Here is a 19,923-nt window from a genome sequence, read left to right on the forward strand (position 1 = left end):
ACAGTTACAACACTTTTTGCATCCTTGTTGGAACTCACACTTCTAGCTTCTATTATGTCAAACCCTTGTAGCTATAAATATTTTAAGTATCTATGGCTGTTTATGACTTCAAACTAAAATACTTCTTGTCAGAATTTCAATGCTTTCCTACCATGGCATTTAATTCAGGTTACATGCCCAGTCAGGCCAGCAAAATATTTTAGTTACCCTTAAATTCAGTAAGCATTTATTTCTCAAAAGAAATATTTCATTCATTGACTGTATTAACTAACACAACTTCAACTTTGAAAACTGGACGGACAGTTTCAACTTACTAGAACTTCTGTGTTAAGCTGCTTTGACTCAATCTACATTGTAAAAGTGCTATAGAAATGAACATGAGTTGATTAATGCCTGTATGCTGGCATTTCTCCACTTGTTGTTACAACTAATAAAACTCAAATCTAGATCAACACTGTGTTGGGTACCTTTCGTTATTATCTTACATATGCAAGCATTAGGCAAACTATATACACTGAATTACATATAAATAAACTAGGCATGGACCGGTATAAGATTCTGACGGTATGATAACCTTGGATGTAAATATCGCGGTTTCAGGGTATGATGGTATTGAGATTACTGCTCTAAAATAATTCTTTTTAACTGTTTGGGTAAAAATCAAAACATTTCCCCCTATGTACACAATATATTTCAACTTGAGGAACATTTAAAATGTTTTGAAGCAGTAAAAATCACAGCTCGAATATTTAAAATAAATTGACTTCTGCTGCCTTCATGTTTCAAAAACACTTTTTTTTTTTGGATCTTTGGATATCTTTTCTGCTGGAGATACTGTTGTCCTAAAAAAAACAATTACAATTTTTTTTTTTTAATCTTACACGTAATATAGAAACGGTATAGCAGAAAATGTTGGCGGTTTTATAACCTTGACTTTTCCAAACTGTGGTATTCCTTAAACACGGTTATCGTCCCATGCCTATTTCTAGCAATCAATGCTTTATGTAACTATGGCAAGCTGAGCGCATTCTGTACTGTAAAGGAGACATCGAGGAGGATGCAGAACACAATGTGCTGTTAAAAAAAAGCATGTCTAATTGCACTAAAAGAAATACGCAAAACTGCAAGGCCGTAAAAGGTTAACCGCGGTAAAACGAGGTACCACTGAAATATTTTTAAACATTAAATAAACCTGCCAGTAGGTGGCAGTAAGTTTTTTTTGGAGAGTACAATGATTCACCCAATCGTCTCAGACTGCAAAGTCATTCAAGGAAACAAGTGTCTGTCTTTTTTTAATGGGTCACTGAATCACCCAACATCTCACCTTATTCATTTTAAATTGCTGAGTCATTCAGTAAAAAAACACTATTGTGTGCGTTCAGAGAGCAATGGTTAATACACAAGTCAGTTAATATTAACTGCAAGAGCTCACTAAACCAAATGTCCTTGTTATTATGTCAAACCCTTGTAGCTATAAATATTTTAAGTATCTATGGCTGTTTATAACTTAAAACTAAAATAAACTACTAATTTCAGCTGCAGATATTGTGTATTGTAACTGGTGGGATAATTCAGTTTCTAGAGTGCATCTGATTGGTTGACATATCAGCAAAGGTGATAAACAACAAGTTTTGAATGCTTATATATAAATGCAAATCTTAACTTTAAAGGGACAGCTCACTCAATTTTTACAAAGCTTGTGCCAGTTTCGGTCTTTTCGGGGCTGTCAAAATTAGCGCGGTAATGCGCGTGATTAATTTTAAATTTCTAAAAAGTAAAAAAAAAAAAAACGCAGTTGCAGTTTCTTCCTGTTGTGGCCGACGTGTGCTCAGGGACATGCGTCATAGAGGTAACCTAAGCGGCCGCCTTAGGCAACAGAATATTGAGCGAATCCCCCGGTCTTCACTTTCATCAACAAAAAGGTCACTTTTTTCACTTTTGGGTTGAGTGCGGCGTGATTGTCGTTTGCCTAGAGCACCAGTTCAGCTTGCCCCGGCCCTGCGCGTGTTTAACATGCAAGAAATTTGGATAAGACTAAAGGGCGCGCTTTTAGCACGAACGTTTCAGTATAAAACAATTAATGTTGCATCACAAGGCTATTCTGCGTTTCCTCCAGAGTTTCATGCAATTTCAGATGTTTCCTTTTTAATCTTTCGACTTTAACTGCAGTTCAGCAGTTCACTCTCATTCAGCATATTTTCATTCAGGATGTTTTAATGAAATTTGATACTGCATGGAAAACGGAAAGAAAAGCCTCCGCATTTCAGGACTCGCATGATCCTTTAAAGTAATCAAAAATCGATGCTTACATGGTAGACTCTTAATCAGTATTATCTTAATCATAAAACGGAGTGTTGGTGTCAATGTAAATATATTCAGTGAAAATGGCAGGTAAAGTCGCAAGCTGTCAAGAATCCGTGCTTGTAAGATACAGCCATACTTTAGAGCGCGTAGTTTAAGCAAATTTGATGAACGCGACTGTGCGTGTGGATGAATCTGAAGGGATCCCTCCCTCGCTCACCGGGTCCACTGTACTGCGCACGTTGTGTGTGTGTGTGTGTGTGTGTAGTTCACTTAGAATTCAAGATGGAAATCCTTTTTATTTGTTATTGGCATTGATTGTTTTAAAATTCAAATAGCATTTAATGCATGTGCTTTTATTACTGTAATAAATAAGGTGTTTCGTGATTAATCATGATTAATTACAAAGAAAGTGTAATTAATGACGTTAATTTTAGTCTTTTGTTGAACACGACATTTTAAACAATATGAAAAAAGAATGCTCAACATTCTACAAAATATCTTGTGTAAAATGGATCATAGAAAACGGTTTATGTGGTTTGGAACAAGTAAAGGGAAACTATCACAATTTTCATTTTGAGTTGAACAGAGTTGAAAACTAACATATGGACGCCTTTGATTTAATTTTCAGGAGGACTTTAAATTTTGTATAGACATCAAGTCTTGGACAAATCACAAAACATTTTTTTTAAAATAACTGATCAAACAACTTATATAAACATTACAAAATTATTAAACTAACACTTTCATATGCATTCTTGATGTAAGTGGATCTGCACTTGCGTATTAAATTTTAGCTGTCGCTGTGGTTCATTCTTTGTTTGCAGAATGCTTTTTTTTTTTTTTAGAAAGTAAAGATGTTTTAATTTTTAAAAAAGTGACAAAAAATAAATAAATTTAAAGCAGCTGTTGTTGACAGACTCCCCTCTCCTTCAATTTGCAGCTGAATGCTCACTATGACAGCCTGTTTTACTGTATTGAGAACTATCCAACTAAAACATAATTTTACTACATATTTTGTGCAATGAAAACAAGACATTTTATGTAACATCAAAAATATTACTATGCTCCCATTAAATTCGCACCAAAGTAAATGCAACCATTAAATATAGAAATAATTATACAAGATAGGTTCAGCAAAGTTCTCAAGCTCACCCTCCAGACAGGACAGGAGACACAACCCGTACGAAGGGAGGATCAAAAGGAAAGTTATCCTGCCATCACAAGAAAACCAAAATTCAATTGTTATCTCTTTTCATTTGTACACCAAAAAAAAAAACAATAAAATAAAAAAATAACAACAATGCTCACTTTATAAGAGAAATTGAGCAGAATGTAGTCCATTCCTTCTTTTTCCTTCAAAACCTGTAGGTCGCTGTGTAAGGGACTGTCTGGATCAACCCTTATAAACCAAACAGAGTCATTTTACACATTAGTGACTCAAACTGTAATCATTCAACACGCTATTTCTTATATGATAAGCATACTTACGTCCTTAACTTGACATGCCACTCATACAGGCTATCGTTTACTAGCTCCACTGAATAGATACCTGGAACCAAAAGAATATAATGTAAACAAACAGATCATGCAAACCTGAAACATTCTTTTCACTAAGACTCATTCGCATGCCAACAGATTTCACACCACACCAATGTTCCCTGTGCCTAACTTTTTAGACAACGGTTAAAGAGTGGAAAAATATCAATCAGGGTATATACAGGAACCAAAGAATGAAATTCAATACCTTTTAGTTTTTTTTAAGACTCTTTTTCCTCATCTGCGACATTAACAGTATATCCTAAACTAAAACAGTATTCATATGCTATATAAAAATGCTAATCCAGCAGGTGGCGCTATATGTATAACAGCGTTTCCCTGGTTACTGCAGTAAACAAATCAGCTTGAAGTCAAATCTAGCAGGATTTTATTGATTTCTGAAAAACTACTCAATATCGAATATTCTAGGATTAAATTTAGGCAAACTTTAGCATTCTGATACAAAATGTAATATCTTGTAAAATAGCATTTAAGACTTTTTAATACTTTTCAGGGGCCTTAAATGTTTTTCTAAATGGATTTATTTAGCTTTTAATACTTTTTAAGACCCAGCGGACACCCTGTCGATGATCCCACAATATAGAGCTGCACAATACATCGAAAATTAGCACTAGGGATGGCCATTTCGGTTATTTTTGCCAACTGACAACTGTCGCTGGTTAACCAAATATATTAACTATTAACCTGTTAGATTAATATAAAATTATTTTTTAATAAGGGTGTTACGATCCTCCAAATCCTCGATTCGATTACATTTTCGATTCTAAAGGCACGATTTGATTCGAATTTCGATTATGAACAATTAATTAATTAATGACCAATTAATTATTTGTAGCCTACAGTTTAAACTACCTGACCTGCATGGTCTTTGTTTTACCCATAAACAAATCATACAGTAAATGAATAAAGGCAAGATACACACATAATTACCACTAGTCAATCACTTTTTCTGCGGGACTCGTGAATAGGCAGTGATCTGTGTCGTTATAATGGCGTCGGTAAAAAAAGGTGCACAACCAACAGGAACCAGCCAACAGTATCTGAGGTGTTCGCTAAAATGACTAAGTACAAGTGAGTGAAAGATTGAAGCAGTCCTCTGACTGCCTGGACCTGCTCTCTCGAGCGCATGGCTGTGAGTACGTCTGTGTGGTCACGCGATGTGCATTTTCAGAGGTAGAGAGGAAGGAGGGCTGCTCGGAAATGCTACACGCCACTGTGGATGTCAAATCGTTGTCGTTCTAAAATGCCATTTAAAAACAAAGACTGTGTAAACAGGGCCTGAGTGTGTATTTTTCGCGAGCGGGTTTGCAACGTGGGCGGGCGGAGGATCGCGATGCTGGTGTTGTCTATCGGACGAACCGTACGTAATATGTACACAGCAGAGCTTGCAAAACTGTGGGGTTTTTTTTGTCGACAACACGAACGTTGTCAACATAACTCACTGGAAATCCAAAATGCTTACACACCGGCGACTTCATTGAAAGAGGAGGGGGTTTAAGCTCTGTCGACGGGTCTCCTGCTTCTGCAGTTTAACAAGCACTTCAACAAGCCTGTTATTTTCCCGCTTGGCAAGCCAAGCTGACGTGACATGGGGGCGTGGCAGCATCGACGATTCTATTTTTTGATTCGATAATCGAAATCGATTTCGATTTTTAATCGAGTGACACCCCTAATATTTAACAACAAAAACAAATCATTGACATGTCTATTTTGTGTGACACTAATATATATATATATATATATATATATATATATATATATATATATATATATATATATATATATATATAATATATTTTGCATTTCAACATGCAAACAACAGAGTACATAACATCTCGATTCCAACAGCATTGAAAAAATAGAACGAACTAAATAAAAATAAAAAAAATAGTCCTGCCATAGATATTTTCACTTAAACTACAAATATAGATTACAAAGCGAAAACCCTGACTGAATCCTTTTTAAGAACTGGCATAGGCTGTTTTTTACAATCATGTTCATGGTCAAATAAAAACAGCAGGCTACCCTTAAACTGTTTGTTCCATGGAAAATACGCATTTAATTAATGCTCCGCTGTAATTCTTATATCACAAACCTCTGTCAACATTTTTATAGTAGTCACTAATTTAAAGAATGTCTTGCGCATCTGATTTTACCATAGAGCTTCTGTGCTTTCGTTTTCTCTGTCTCGCTCGCATAATGAGACAAACAAGGCACATGTGTGTATTTTTTTTTTTTTAAGTATAGGCTACTAAAGCACAAAGCATAATTGTGTTATAATTTTTTTTATTACATATAGTATTGCATTAGTTCATATACATCTTTTATAGTTTACATAGCTAAAAAACAAAAGCCTCAGTTTAGTGCGAGCTATCATCATTCAAAATAAAGTAGCCTAAATCAATGGATTTGTTTAATTTGTAGATTAGGCTTTTTTTTAGACATTTGATCTTTTATAAAAAACTCTTAACGACAATTTTCCAAATAAAAAAAGGTTTGTTTGTTGGTTGTAGACTAAATCAACTATATCTGTTGCGGAGTGGAGCGTGCTGTGATGGAAAGAAAACCCAGACGCTTGACCATGTGGCTGGCTTGTTAAAGCAGTGGACATTTTAGTAAGTTTGTGGCTTCTTTCCCACTTGTTCAAAAACACAGAGGTGTTTATGAAGCAGATCCAGGAGAAAGGCATCATCGCCAGCGCTGGTTTAGCATCAATTCGTCAAACTGTGCCCTGCAATGTCTTTCTTTTCGCTCCTTTTATTTTGCTTATTTGACAAAATTCATCTGCACATGTTACCATCTGGTGAGTTAACAAATATGTGTTGTACATTTATGTAGCAAAACTTTAAAAAAAAAAAAAAAAGTAATAATTTTAACCATTTAACTGATACCATTCATCTGTTAAAAATGCATCCGTTTGGTTAGTGGTTAATCAGTTAATGTGAGCATCCCTAATAAGCACTATTGGGATAATAGTTTACGCAATATCCATAACACAGGAAAGTGCACTAAATTAAATTAGTTTTATGTGCTACATCCATAGTTTGTTTATCCAAATATGACCAATCAAATGGGACATTTACCATCGTCATCTCCATCTCTCCAGTAAATGCTGTTAGGTAGAGCTAGAGCTGAAAATAAATACTAATGCTGGAAGTCATTTCAGGACAATGGTTTTCAGAATTAATGCTGTTTGATTATTACTGAAGACATCAAAATCAATGGCAGACTGCTGTTTTCAGCTGATGTACATATATCTGTTTTACATATCTCATTAATTTGCCCTGTCCTTAAGACATAAAAGAATGTGCTTACAACAATTTCACATCATATAATCGGAGTTTTGCACAGCTGTGAGCACTCTTTTGAACGGACTCGCACAAACTCCAGTAAGCATCTGAAAGCAGCCATCTGTCAATAAGTCAGTTTTGAGGATTGAACATGTACTGCATTTTAAACTTCACAAATGATGCCTTTACAGAGCATCTGGAAGGTAGAAACAGAGCAACAGATCTCACGCCACTAACTTTATATTTGCTTCCAAATTGGTTAAATTTCTCTAAACGCCCAAAGAAACGGCTCTGAACTAGGAAAAGTGGTTCTTTAGCAGTAACAAAACATTCCTGCTGCATGTTTGATTCAGATCTGTTTGGGTCACAATTAAATCTATTTTTAAGAACAGGTAAAGCCTTTGTTTATAAGAATAGATTTTTCTTATGTGTGTGATTTTATCTGATTTGAAATGTACAGTGATAGTGCAGAACGTGCAGCATACTAAAAAGGATACCTTATTATTTACTGTATAATGTCTTGTTGAAAAAAAAAGTGATGAAATCAAATAGTGAAATTAAAATTGTGAATCGTTACCATATCAATCACAAAATACAAAGCCAATACAAATTAAAAGGACATTCTAACTGTTTCAATAGCCTTTATCACACAGTAAATGTATTTGAACTTTTATTTTGGATATTTATCTTATCTCTTAGGCCACACATTCAACTCAAATCATTCACTTCTTAGCATTTTACAGTTTCTTCGGGTGTTCCCCAGGGCTCAGTCCTGGGGCCCCTACTTTTTATCATCTATCTCCTTCAACTTGGTAATATTCTCCGTAAATATAACATACAGTTTCACTGCTATGCGGATGACACCCAGATCTATCTCTCTGGCAAACCCTCTTCTCGTTTTCCACCTACATCCCTTAAGGCTGATTTATACTTCTGCGTCAAACGCCGGCGTATGCTACGGCGCTGACGCATAGCCCTTCGCCGTGGCCGTCACTGACGTGCACCTCTCAAAAATTGTAACTACACGTCGCAACGACGCGTAGCGCAAGCTCTGTGATTGGTCGGCTTGGTAGCGCTGACGAGTCTGGGCGGGACCGAGAGCCGCGCGAATGGCGCGAGCGATTGTTTACAAGTGTGGAGTCCCGTGAAGGAGCTCCGGATGTAAAGTTTTGTTTTGTGTTGCAAGTTGTTGCACGTCCGCCGGTTTCTGCCTCAAAATGAGCGAGTTTGAGCCACTTGTACATCCCGGAAGTGTTCAGGAAAAGCAAAACAACAGCGAAGAAACTCGACACAGAGGAACATTAACACCTCACTGCCCACTAGCGTTTCGAAAGTGTAAATGCAGACCAACAGAGACAGCGCGCAGAAGTATAAATGCACAGCCACGCGCGTTGCATGCGCCGTAGGTTACGCCGGTCACCTGACGCAGAAGTATAAATCAGGCTTTACAGTTTGCTTAGCAGAAATCAAGTCCTGGCTCTCTCTTAACTTCCTCAAACTAAACAGTTAAAAAAAACTGAGGTTTTGCTTGTTGGTACCAAACCAACACTCTCCAAAACTGACAGTTTTTCCTCTTTTAATTGACGATTGTTCCATCTATCCCTCTAAACCAGTTAAAAGTCTGGGTGTCATCCTTGACAGCACCCTATCTTTTGATTCTCACATCAATAACATCACCCGGTCTGCTTACTTCCACCTACGCAACATTAACCAACTCCGCTCTTCTCTTACCCCTCATGCCACTGCTGTTCTCGTTCATAGCCTTGTCACATCTCGTTTAGATAACTGCAACTCTCTTCTCTTTGGTCTCACTCATAAATCTCTCCGTAAGCTTCAGTTGGTTCAGAACTCAGCTGCCAGTATCATCACCAGAACTACTACTCCTGATCACATCACCCCTGTGCTGCAGCAGCGTCACTGGTTACCTGTTCATTTTCGAATTGACTTTAAAATCTTGATTTTAACATTCAAAGCCATCCACAATCTCGCCCCTCCATATTTGTCTGCCCTCATCCACATTTCTGTTCCTTCTCGCACTCTGCGATCTTCTTCCTTCCTCCACTTGTCTGTTCCCTCTTCTCGTCTTTCAACTACGGGCAACAGAGCATTTAGCCGCTCTGCTCCGCGGCTTTGGAACTCATTACCACCTGCCATCAGAAACATTAGCCCCTTTCACACATACAGACCTTTCCGGAATGTGTGAACAGGTCCTTTTTGAAAATACCGGTAAATTTGTTCAGGCTATTTTCCGGAAAGAGAAGTTGTAACATTACTGGTAATTTGCTGGAATGCTGCGCTGTGTGAATGCAGAAGGAAGATTGCCGTAATAAGCGTGTGCACGTCTAGAACGTGCTGACGTGAGACATCTGCTTTAGCCAATCACAACAGTCAGACGCATTTACGTCCGCGCGGTTTGTGAGAATAAAAGCCTTTGAATATTTTTCCAGACACATTTAGCTGCTAGAAGTTAGTCAGATCACGTTTATATGTTCTTCTTAATGCCAACTGTGTAAAAAATCATCGATGAGATGCTTATGATAAGCCGTTGTTTGTTTACCTTCAAGCTTTGCGTGTGCCTGTGAAACAGCCTGTGAGCGCCTGCACACGCACATATTATGAACATCTCGACATGCAAAAGTGATCCTGCGAAAGTTGTTTACAATATTGATCATCCACAGAGTTTGTAATTTAGTCAAATGTTTACAAATACAAGCGCAGCCGTTTAAAGCTCATTTGTGGTGAATGATGTCAGAATTTACCGGTATTTTGGAATGGATGTATAAACGCTCTTTTCCGAAAAATTTCCGTAACATCCTCGCCTGTGTGAACAGCGCTTTTTTGAATATACCGGTAAAGTCGTTCCGGAAATTTTCCAGATATTTACCGGTATCACTGTGAAAGTGGCTATTGACTCCCTCACACTATTCAAATCAAAACTCAATAACCACTTATTTAAGATGGCTTTTAATACTTCATTTTATCTGCACTATTGTTGTGTATATTTTATTATTTCTCTTGTTGTTTTATTGCTCTTGTTGATTGTACGGTGTCCTTGAGTTGCTAGAAAGGCACCTTTAAATAAAATGTATTATTATTATTATTATTATTTTTGCTTGCTTTTGCCAAACTGAGTGACGTACTCAAAGTCAAACTGTAAATTTCAAGCACGCTTCATTAAGGCAATTTTAGAAATGCACAGCTATGGCAGACACAAAAAGAACGGACAAGCAAAGTCTTCCAAATTAGCCATTTATGAGGTTTCATAAGAGTCAAGAAGTTCCCATTAATAGGCAGCTCCTTAGGTTTAAAAGAGACAAATGGAAATGTCACTGCTGTAATGTGCAACTAAAATTACCTGTCTTATAACTCTGTGATCTATAGATCTCCCTGAGTTCCTTCATGAGGCGGTCGGAGGCCTGAACTGAACCGGACACCGCACCCTAAAACACAACAAAATCCGAGCATTAAGAGAACATATACAACCTCTGTCGACCATAACATAATGTTAAATTACAGACTTAGAAAATGAAGGGGAAAAAAAAGCTTTTACTTGCTTATAGAAGAAATCATTTGCTTCACTGCATTACATTACACATGAGGAGAGGATAAAATAGTCAGTGCAAACATCAAATGAGGCCCAGTTTACACCTGGCATTAAAGAGTGTCTGTCAAATGAGTAGCAAGTGAACAAGGTTAAATACTGGTGTGAAACAAATAGAGCTTGTCCATTTTCAACCACCTCAGGTCTGTTTACACCTCGTATAACGATGAGTCTTATGACAATTTGATAGCCAGTGGACACTGCCAAATAAAAGTATATAAAAATAATGTAATAAATTGAGCTTGTCCATTTTCAACTACGTCAGCCTGTTTATACCTGGATTTAAGATGAGCTTTGGTCAAAAGCAAATATATGATTGGCACATATTCCTTTTACATTTGGGATTTTTATTTTTTTTGTCCAGTTTCCTTATTTATTTATTTAAAACAGGGGTGCTCATAGTTTTTCCTATAAAGAGTAAAAAATATCTAACTTGATTGAGGGCTGTGGGCTGAATATATATTTTAAACCGTATTACAATAAATTAATCAAGGGGAATTTCCTAAAATGTTGCTTTAAATCATATTAACTAATGCAGGACCTTTTTCATAATGAATTTAATACAGTTAAAACATAAGCAACCCCATTTATAACACAATGGAGTTCAATGCTAAATACACTAGTCGAGCTGCTACTGCCTTCAACTTGATCTGTCAAGTGACAGTATTTACATTTTAAAAGTCTTTTATTTACAATTGTAAATAAATAATTTAATTTCAGGTCATTTTTGGTAGCTTGGTGATAAAACAAAGAAACAAAAGGTTACATTAAATTCAAAATGACGATCTCTTGTCGAAAGCATTCACCCCAACCACCTCCCCATCACTCTCCCTCATTTTTCAGATGGGATGGGTGGCCAAATTAAACGTTACTATGGCCCACTTTGGCCCGGGGGCCCTTCTTCAGGCATTTCTGATTTAAAACTTTTCTGATGTTTTTATCTAATACTGCAGAATATGTTGGAACTGTCTAATATTACAAAATATAAAATGGTACATGATATGAGAAAGAAGTTGTTTCTTCAGTGGTTAGTTGTACAATACTGTTGTACACATTTTTTCAGGATTGGTAAGAGTGCGTTTTACATTGTGTTATCTTCAAACAACAAAAATAAAATTCAACAAGACATTCAGCAATGTTCAAACGTGATTTTTAGACACAAGTTGCGTCTGAAATTGCATCCTTCCATACTATATAGCATGCTTAAAACAGTATGTGAGTCGAGTAGTACGTCAGAATTCATAGGATTCGAAAAACAGCATGTCAAAAGTACCCGTATGATCTACTACTACCGGCAAGATTCTGAAGTGAGCATCGGACAGATGCTATGCTATCTCATGATGGACTGCAAGAGAATTCAAAAATTAGAAGCGACACAACAGATGCGGGTAGGTCATGTGATGACAAAATGGCAGATGTAGTAGGTCCGAGTTCCATTAATTGTATTGACATTCATACTGTATTCACCTTCTTCACATTGTACGAGCGGGCGCAGCCATTTGAATTTTTTTGGCTCAAGACTTGCAGTTCCATTCACTTCCATTCATTTTTAGATGTTAAAAATGTAAAACTATTTTGTCTGTGTAGTCACTTGTTTGTAGAGCAAGTAGTTTGACCGTTTTCTGCCGTATTTTACTCCAAGTCATTTCTCCCATAGGCATCTGAATGGAAGTTCTAGAACGATCGCAAAAACGAGCGCACTTCAACATTGAACAATAAGGTCAATAGAATATACTTTTCTATCGGCCGAGTAGTATGGTTAAATTCAAATGCAGTCTCGATTGAGTATATATATATTTTGAAATCAGTTGTCAATGCTTCCAGATTTTAAAGAGTATCCTAACAATGACTGAAGCTACAAAAATCAGAGGGTCTATTAAATAGCATAACTAATTTTTGGTGGCCGAAAATTCAGCGATCTCTAATATCAACACACTTCAAGATTCCCATTGTTGTACATTTCTGCTGTGTGATTGGCTCTTAGATCAATAGAGTAAAAAAGTCAAGAGCTTATTATCGTTATTGACATAAATTTTATTTCGATTCCATCGAAGCCCTAGTTTTAAATGGTATTTAGTTCAAATTTAGCAAGTTTAGTCTAAATGTTCAATGTCAAAATGACCATAATTATGTTACATTATGCATTTCACATTCAATCCATTTAAATTCAATTCTAATAGCTCACATTTATGCTTATATTGGTCCTAATACTGTTGCCACAGTAAAGTCATGGTAATAGTTGGTGATTCGAGCAACAAAACCTGACCATTGTTGCACACTTGTTCAGCTGTTTTTTTTTTTTCTCTTTTCACAATGAAAATCTCCCACACTGCTGACATCATCTCTCTAGTGGCATTAGCTCTTGTAAGCCACACATCTGCTTAGTGCTACGTCAAAGAGGTGACGATAAAAAGCTACCATCAGGCAGCAAACATGTGAAGTGATTCAACCAGCGGAAATAAATCATAATTTATTGGTTTAAAGAAATCAACCTTTAGAAGATATTTAGACCTTTAAATATTTAGACCTTTATCGAAACTTTAACAACTGATAACAGAAATATTAACAATAGCATTTGTTGTCTGATATTGATATGGCTGCCGAAATAAGGTTATTCATAAAGATGAGACTAAGGTATTTAAAACCTTAAGCATTTCACCTTTTCTTTCAAAATTGAGAGAGAGTGAGAGGGAGAAAGTGGAAAAAATAAGTGTCTTTGAACTCAAGCACAAAAATCTAAATAGTAAACCAGAGGGCTGTCGAAGTTTTCCTTTAAATTTGGTTTTGTTATTGTATGAGTTTTATAAGCATATTTTTATTTTAATCTTTTTATATATTTTGTAATAAATTTTAATGATTATTACTAAGGTGGCTTGGACATCTGTTTTGGACGTCTAATGGACGCCTATCTAGAGAGATGGTGAAAATGGATGGTTTGATTAAAAACCTAACTAAACAATCTAATTTTTTGGTATTTAATGATTAAAACCCCAAACACAGAGGATTTGTTCATTTAAGATAGTTCACCCAAAAATGAAAATTGTCATCATTTGTTCAACCTCAACCTTTATTTGTAACATACAACTTTGATTTTTTTGTTCAGTAAACAAAAAAGGAAATTAAAAAAATGGTAGTAACCTGTAAACCAGGGTAGAGGTCCGCATTCCCGCAGCTGTACAGCGGGAGCCGTGGGACCAGACCAGATTTCTATTGGCGCGGGAATAAACTTCCGAATAAAGTGCGGGATCAGTTGGTAACTGGTGTATTTTTTGGAGTGGGCTCTCTAACAATATCGCTCTCGACTCCCGAGCGAGCAAGAACACGTATGTATGTGTGTGAATGAGACAGCGTGATGCTGCGTTTACCTTGTTTGTTGCTGTTTCTGTGTGTGTGAATGTGAGAGAGTGTGATGTTGCTGTCTGTGTGTGCGTCACTAGCTTGGCTTGCTTTGTGGTGTGTGTTTATACACACAGCATGTTATAGATTGTTTGGACTCTGTACAGCTGGGTGGTTTTTCGGTTTTGTTCTTCGGGAACGGGCTCGGCGGGTAGAAAACAGAGCGGGTTGGGCAGCGGGACAACAACTGCTAAACATAAGCAGGAACAGTCGGCTTTGGACTAAAACTTGGTGTGTGCGGGCGGGACACCAGCCTGCAACTAACGTCAAAAATATAACAGGATTTGGCCTACCAAAACACATATTTTTGAAACACTATCATTGTTGTGCAGGCGCGTCTAGCCACTTGTGGTAATAACGCGCCACCTAGTCGACATTTAAAGTACTGCAATCAGTTTAGTTTTACTTTTATTTTCTCTCAGTGACGGTCAAGAGTAACTCACACGCGTTTTAATTCTGTGGCTGATTTAAACGTTAAAATATATATCTATAAGTGCTCTATTTCTGCTGAAGCTCTATTTTTGTAAATATTCAAAAATCGTTTGATTATTAGCAGTTTCGTTTCACTTGTATTTTGTTGTACAAACGCTTCTTAATGGCTTACACGTTATGCTGGTGGTGTAACAAATACGATAATTTTGTTAATATTCTATTCAAATGGTCTCATTTTATAGATTTTTAACATATGCTTATTAAGATTTGCATAACTATGTACATTAGTAAAACTGTACTGCTAGTTGAATGGAACTTGTTAAAGTAAATGTGAATGTGTACACACTTTCTTTTTTTGTAAAACTATAACAAAGAGCGGGAAAGATATTGAGAAGAACAATTGCCAGTAAGTTCCCTTAAGTTACCCAAACTGCTTTTCTTACGTTATTGGGACAAAACAATTGGTTGGGACAGAATAATAACTAACACACGCCTATTATTTGGAGTATTTTCATTGCAATTTAAACTACTCCTTCAATATGTACAACAAGAAACAAAAAGCTAGAGTTTTGACTGCATATACTCTGTAGAATAATGACTGAGTGTGTGTGTCTAACGCTCGGCCATACACACAACAACTACAGATATATTTCAGCAGTTGATGTGTGGCACGATAGACATGCTGATTTGCATTATCACTATTGACAGGCAATGCTTAAAATATAAACGTCTTATCTGTTTTCCTAAGATGCATCAGTTATGTCAGGTTTCCACTTTTTTCTTGTGGTGAATGTTAAAATGGCTCTCCTATGAATTAATTCATGGCCCCCCCACCAATTTGAGTTTAAGACCCCTGCTGTAACCATTAATTTTCATACTATTCGTTCTTCCTATTATGAAAGTCAATGGTTACAGGTTTCCAGCATTCTTTAAAAACTAATTTTGAGTTCAACAGACAAAAAAACAGATATGGAAAAGGATAAATAATGGCAGAATTTAAATTCTTAGGTGAACTATCCCTTTTACCAATGCTATCTTAACACACTGCTGTGAATATGCCAGCAAAAAACATGGTGAAATACGAAGCAAGGGTCTGTTTGATATCTTATACACAAATGGACACAAGAAACCACTTTTAGTCATATTAACACCAGTCTGAAACAAAGGCTTTGTTTGATAACTTGAGATTAGATCCCTTAAAACACGTTAACAGCAGGTGGAAACTGGGCCTGGCTTTCTTATTCGAAAATGAACCACCCAACCCCAAATTGTATAAAAAGGTACCTTACCGAATGGACACTTACGTTCAAGTGGTCCTGCCTCTGGTTCTTGCGGATTTTCTCCAGAATGGCCAGGTTCTCCTTCTCTATGCCATCGTCCTCCGACTTTTTCCCATCCACTGGTTCCTCTTTCATCTCATAGTGGTCTAGATCTTCAATATCCTGCTGCCACAGCAACAAATAAAAGAAAGCGTTAGGCATTACCTAGTCTTATTATAACCAGCATCAACCCATCGCAAAGCTGAATACCTCTGCCATTTCCTCTTCCTCCTCTTCTTCTGATGTCACTTCGTCTGTTGTTCCATGCTGGGAAGAACAAGAACAAAACGCTTGCATCAGCTCGCATGCCTTAAAGGAAAGAGTGTAATAAGGCTGTGTGTGCCTGTTTTGATTTGGACTACCTTCTTATCATTACTGATGGGTCCAGCAGGAAGCGGCTGATCCAGCATCTCCACATCAGGATGCTGGGGCAGGTTATAGAGTCGGCATAAATCACAGATCAGCCTTTTCAGCTGCTGTAAGAGCTGCATGAGAAGGAAATGTGGTGACAAATGGTAAGCAACATATACTGGGTAACAATTATAAAACTGATAGTTTGATATGGATCACTGGGTCTGACTGAAAAATGTGAACAAATTAAGTTCAGATAATAGAAAAAAAAAAAGGGGATTATAGTTAATTATGGATTAGCGCAACATGATTATGGAACATTATTATTTGTGTGCCAATGTCAATCAAGCACATGTAGAATAGCTTTTATATAACAACTATATAAATATTGCCCAGGATAAAAAAAAATAAAATAAAAAAATAAATTTAAAAAAAACTTCAGCACAATTTAACATACATGTAAATTAAATGAAATAAGTCACCATTTCGCTTTAAAGGCTTAAAACATACATTTGGCTGTATGAGAATGTGACAAGGTCACAGTATTAGACAGATTTAAAATAAACCCAAAGTACGGCTGTCATGGTTTCCGCTACATTCATTCTTCCATGGCAGGGCGCCACATCAAAATTCATCCCTACATTACAGCTTCTTATTAATTCAAAACATTCATTCATTGTTGTTGTTTTTAATAGCGGGTGATAATCGCACCAAAACAATCGCATCGTATTAAAAGGTAAGTGAATTATAACAGTAAGCACTTTTCTGTTACCGTAGTAGGGCTGTGCGCTATTTGTTTAACACTTTAAGGTGACGTGCGGACAGACTGACTGACTTACTGACAGGTGCGTTATGCATGAGGCCAGCAAACACGACGTAGCTTTCAGTTGAGATTAGAGCTGCACAATGAATCGTTAAAAGATCGCTTTCGCAAAAAGATCGATTCGACCCCCTAGATCAGGGGTCTCAAACTCGCGGCCCGCGGGCCATTTGCGGCCCTCAGTGCAATATTTTGTGGCCCGCGCCGACCGCTGTACTCTGACAGAATCAGCGGAGCGGGGAGAGAGAGCGCTCCCCGCTCCGCTGATTCTATCCGTACACAGCGCGCTTGTCACTCAATGCGCGTTGTCGTGCGCGCGTTCTGATCAGCTGTGTTGTCGCCGCGTACTCAAGAGCGATGTTATCGCGCGCCTACTGAAGGGCGGGACCGAGGGTGTGTCGCGTCGCGGGGGCACTTTTGATCATTTTGGAAGGGCACTTTCTATGCAAGACTAAAAAGGGCATGTGCTCTGCACAGGTTGAGCCCTATGTGTGCACGTGCCTGCCCTGCATCTTATATATATTGATATTATAGGTAGATACAGACTGGTACAGACTGATGTGACTGGAGTGGGGTAGGGGTGTTTTATTTATACATATACGCCTTTTTTTTAGGTGAGGGAATGGAAGTTTTGAGTGAGTTCCCCCACTTTTTTCCCTAGGACTTCAATAAGTCAAATACAGGTCTAGACTTAATGATGATCATCTTCAAGCCATACTGAGGGTCTCAACTGCTTCCGCTCTGAAGTAGGCAAAAGATGCCATGTTCAGAAGAACTGTTCATAATCTTCACTCAATGTTCTATTAATGTTCAGGACACTTCATGTTCAGAAGAAATAATTAAAACTGTTAATAATGACATTTGAGGACTTTTTTTTTGTGAAATCCAGCCTCACCCAGACTTTGCCTCCTGCGGCCCCCAGGTAAATTGAGTTTGAGACCCCTGCCCTAGATGATCTTAATCCAGCATTCTATGATTCTGCCAATCATATTTTCAAGTTTACAAGAGAAGAAAAAGCGGCTGCACGAGTCTTTTCATTGTTTCACATACATTGCTCAGTGACACTGACACCTCCGAATGATGTTGAATGAGTCACATACTGTATTTATAAGGTATAATTCACCTAAAACTGTCATTTTTGTCTTCATATAATGATGTTTTCGCGGCCGGGAAATCACACGTGACGTGAGCTGCTGACCGTGAGCTGTTATCACAGAGAGGGCGGGCGCGCGCGCTCTACTTAATGATAGACGCGCGCGTCTACTTTAGTGAACAGAACCAGCATATGTTGCGAGTAACAGATAATACAGTTGTAAATAATATTCAGTTTGTGGCACAGAGTGATCGTTTGGGAGCCGCGCGCGAAGTATGAACAAGCACTTAGCAGTCAAAATGAAACCCAAAGTATGCACTTTACTTAAATGATCATATCGCATTTTAGAGTTATTATTACGGGAAACATTTAATATGTTTTTTCTTTCATAGCGAACCCACAGTTGTGCATGAAAATAAATGTTTACAATGTCAGTACAACTACTCTGGCCTATATATTGTTGAATATAATCTGATAATGGCAAATGTCTGATTTTACCAGTGAATAAATTTGTCTAATGTGACAGATTGCAAGCATTTATCTCAAACATAATAATGCAACATCATAATTATAGTACGTATAAGTAGAAAAGTAGACAAGAATTATTTATAAAAACCAGTAGACCTACACATAATATTATTATCGATGTTGTGCCATATGTTTGTTTTTACCATACCTTTATTTTACATATACAGAATCGTGAGAAAATCGTGTTCTTTATTTTAAGCAAAAAAAATAAATAAATAATAAATTGCGATTCTCATTTTAGCCAGAATCGTGCAGCTTTAGTTGAGATGAACACAGTTTTCATAACTATAATTATTTATAGATAAAGATCTGTGGCTCTGCATACAAATACTTTAACATTATCTTGCTTGAGTAGTTTATTGCTGTTTCACTTTACTTCAGGACGCATTAATCTGTAGGTCTATAGAAGACATTCATAAATTTTCCTAGCAAGTCTAATAAATGTTGGAGACATACTCGCTACATATACGCACTAAATCACACTTCAGAAGTGTTTATTTAAGAGCGCACAAGAAGTTCTGCGCTTGAGCAGCATGTTTGAGGGCTTGCAAGATGCTTCGTGCACGAGCAGAGGAAATCAGCGCGCAAGCATTACATAAATGCGACTCGGACGTGTACTGCGCTCACCACATTTCTTCATTTGTCATTGAAATACGCATAGGTAGTTGGTAGATATCAAGTGTGCCGCAAGCCTGCGTTTGAGTGAAGGTCTCGGCCGTTAGATCGCCCCCTGGGGGCTGGCTGCAGTACAAGTCATAAAGCCCGCCTCCTCCGTGTTAATGAAGGAGACTTGAGCCCAAATAAAAAAAATTATTACACATGCAATAAAATGTCCCGAAAGATGGTTCTGGTCGATTAAGGCACTGGTTATTGTGCTGAAATAGGTGCAGATCTTCATTTTTGTAAACAGTTTGTTTTTAGCAGTAATTTAATGCTGGGCGTGTCATCGTGATTGACAGCTGTGATTGACAGTTTCTCAAAGCAGCGCGTCAGAACTTCGGCAGGAGACTGAAGTGTTTTTATTCGATTTCTGTGTTATTTTACCATGATAAAATGAGTTCAGCAGTAAACTATAGTTTCTGACATACATGATCCTGGTGGAACACTGTTTATTCGCTAAGGTCAGGGCTTTTTTCGGGCTTTATTAGTTTGCTGATACACGCCTAGCCAACCAGGTGGCAAAATACCAGTTCGGCTAGATTCTCGCCTGCCGGAGACTTACCCCTCAGAGC

General features: G+C 37.4%; 2 protein-coding genes across 5 annotated transcripts in view; both read right to left on the reverse strand.

The window, feature by feature from the left end:
• Positions 1 to 19,923, reverse strand: part of parp6b (poly (ADP-ribose) polymerase family, member 6b) — a 549,184-nt gene that overhangs the window by 344,174 nt on the left and 185,087 nt on the right. The gene's annotated exons all lie outside the window — the stretch shown is intronic.
• The window catches only part of ube2q2 (ubiquitin-conjugating enzyme E2Q family member 2), a 36,018-nt gene that overhangs the window by 6,350 nt on the left and 9,745 nt on the right, over positions 1 to 19,923 (reverse strand). Inside the window, 7 exon segments of one of the 4 annotated variants that reach the window (NM_001328204.2) lie at positions 3,457 to 3,515; positions 3,613 to 3,703; positions 3,793 to 3,853; positions 10,507 to 10,591; positions 15,885 to 16,022; positions 16,110 to 16,166; positions 16,262 to 16,384. In NM_001328204.2, the coding sequence (NP_001315133.1) occupies positions 3,457 to 3,515; positions 3,613 to 3,703; positions 3,793 to 3,853; positions 10,507 to 10,591; positions 15,885 to 16,022; positions 16,110 to 16,166; positions 16,262 to 16,384 (614 nt within the window). 4 annotated transcript variants of the gene reach the window in all.

The sequence above is a fragment of the Danio rerio genome, chromosome 25, assembly GCF_052040795.2.
Source record: "Danio rerio strain M-AB ecotype USA chromosome 25, GRCz13ab, whole genome shotgun sequence".
Taxonomy (NCBI): domain Eukaryota; kingdom Metazoa; phylum Chordata; class Actinopteri; order Cypriniformes; family Danionidae; genus Danio; species Danio rerio.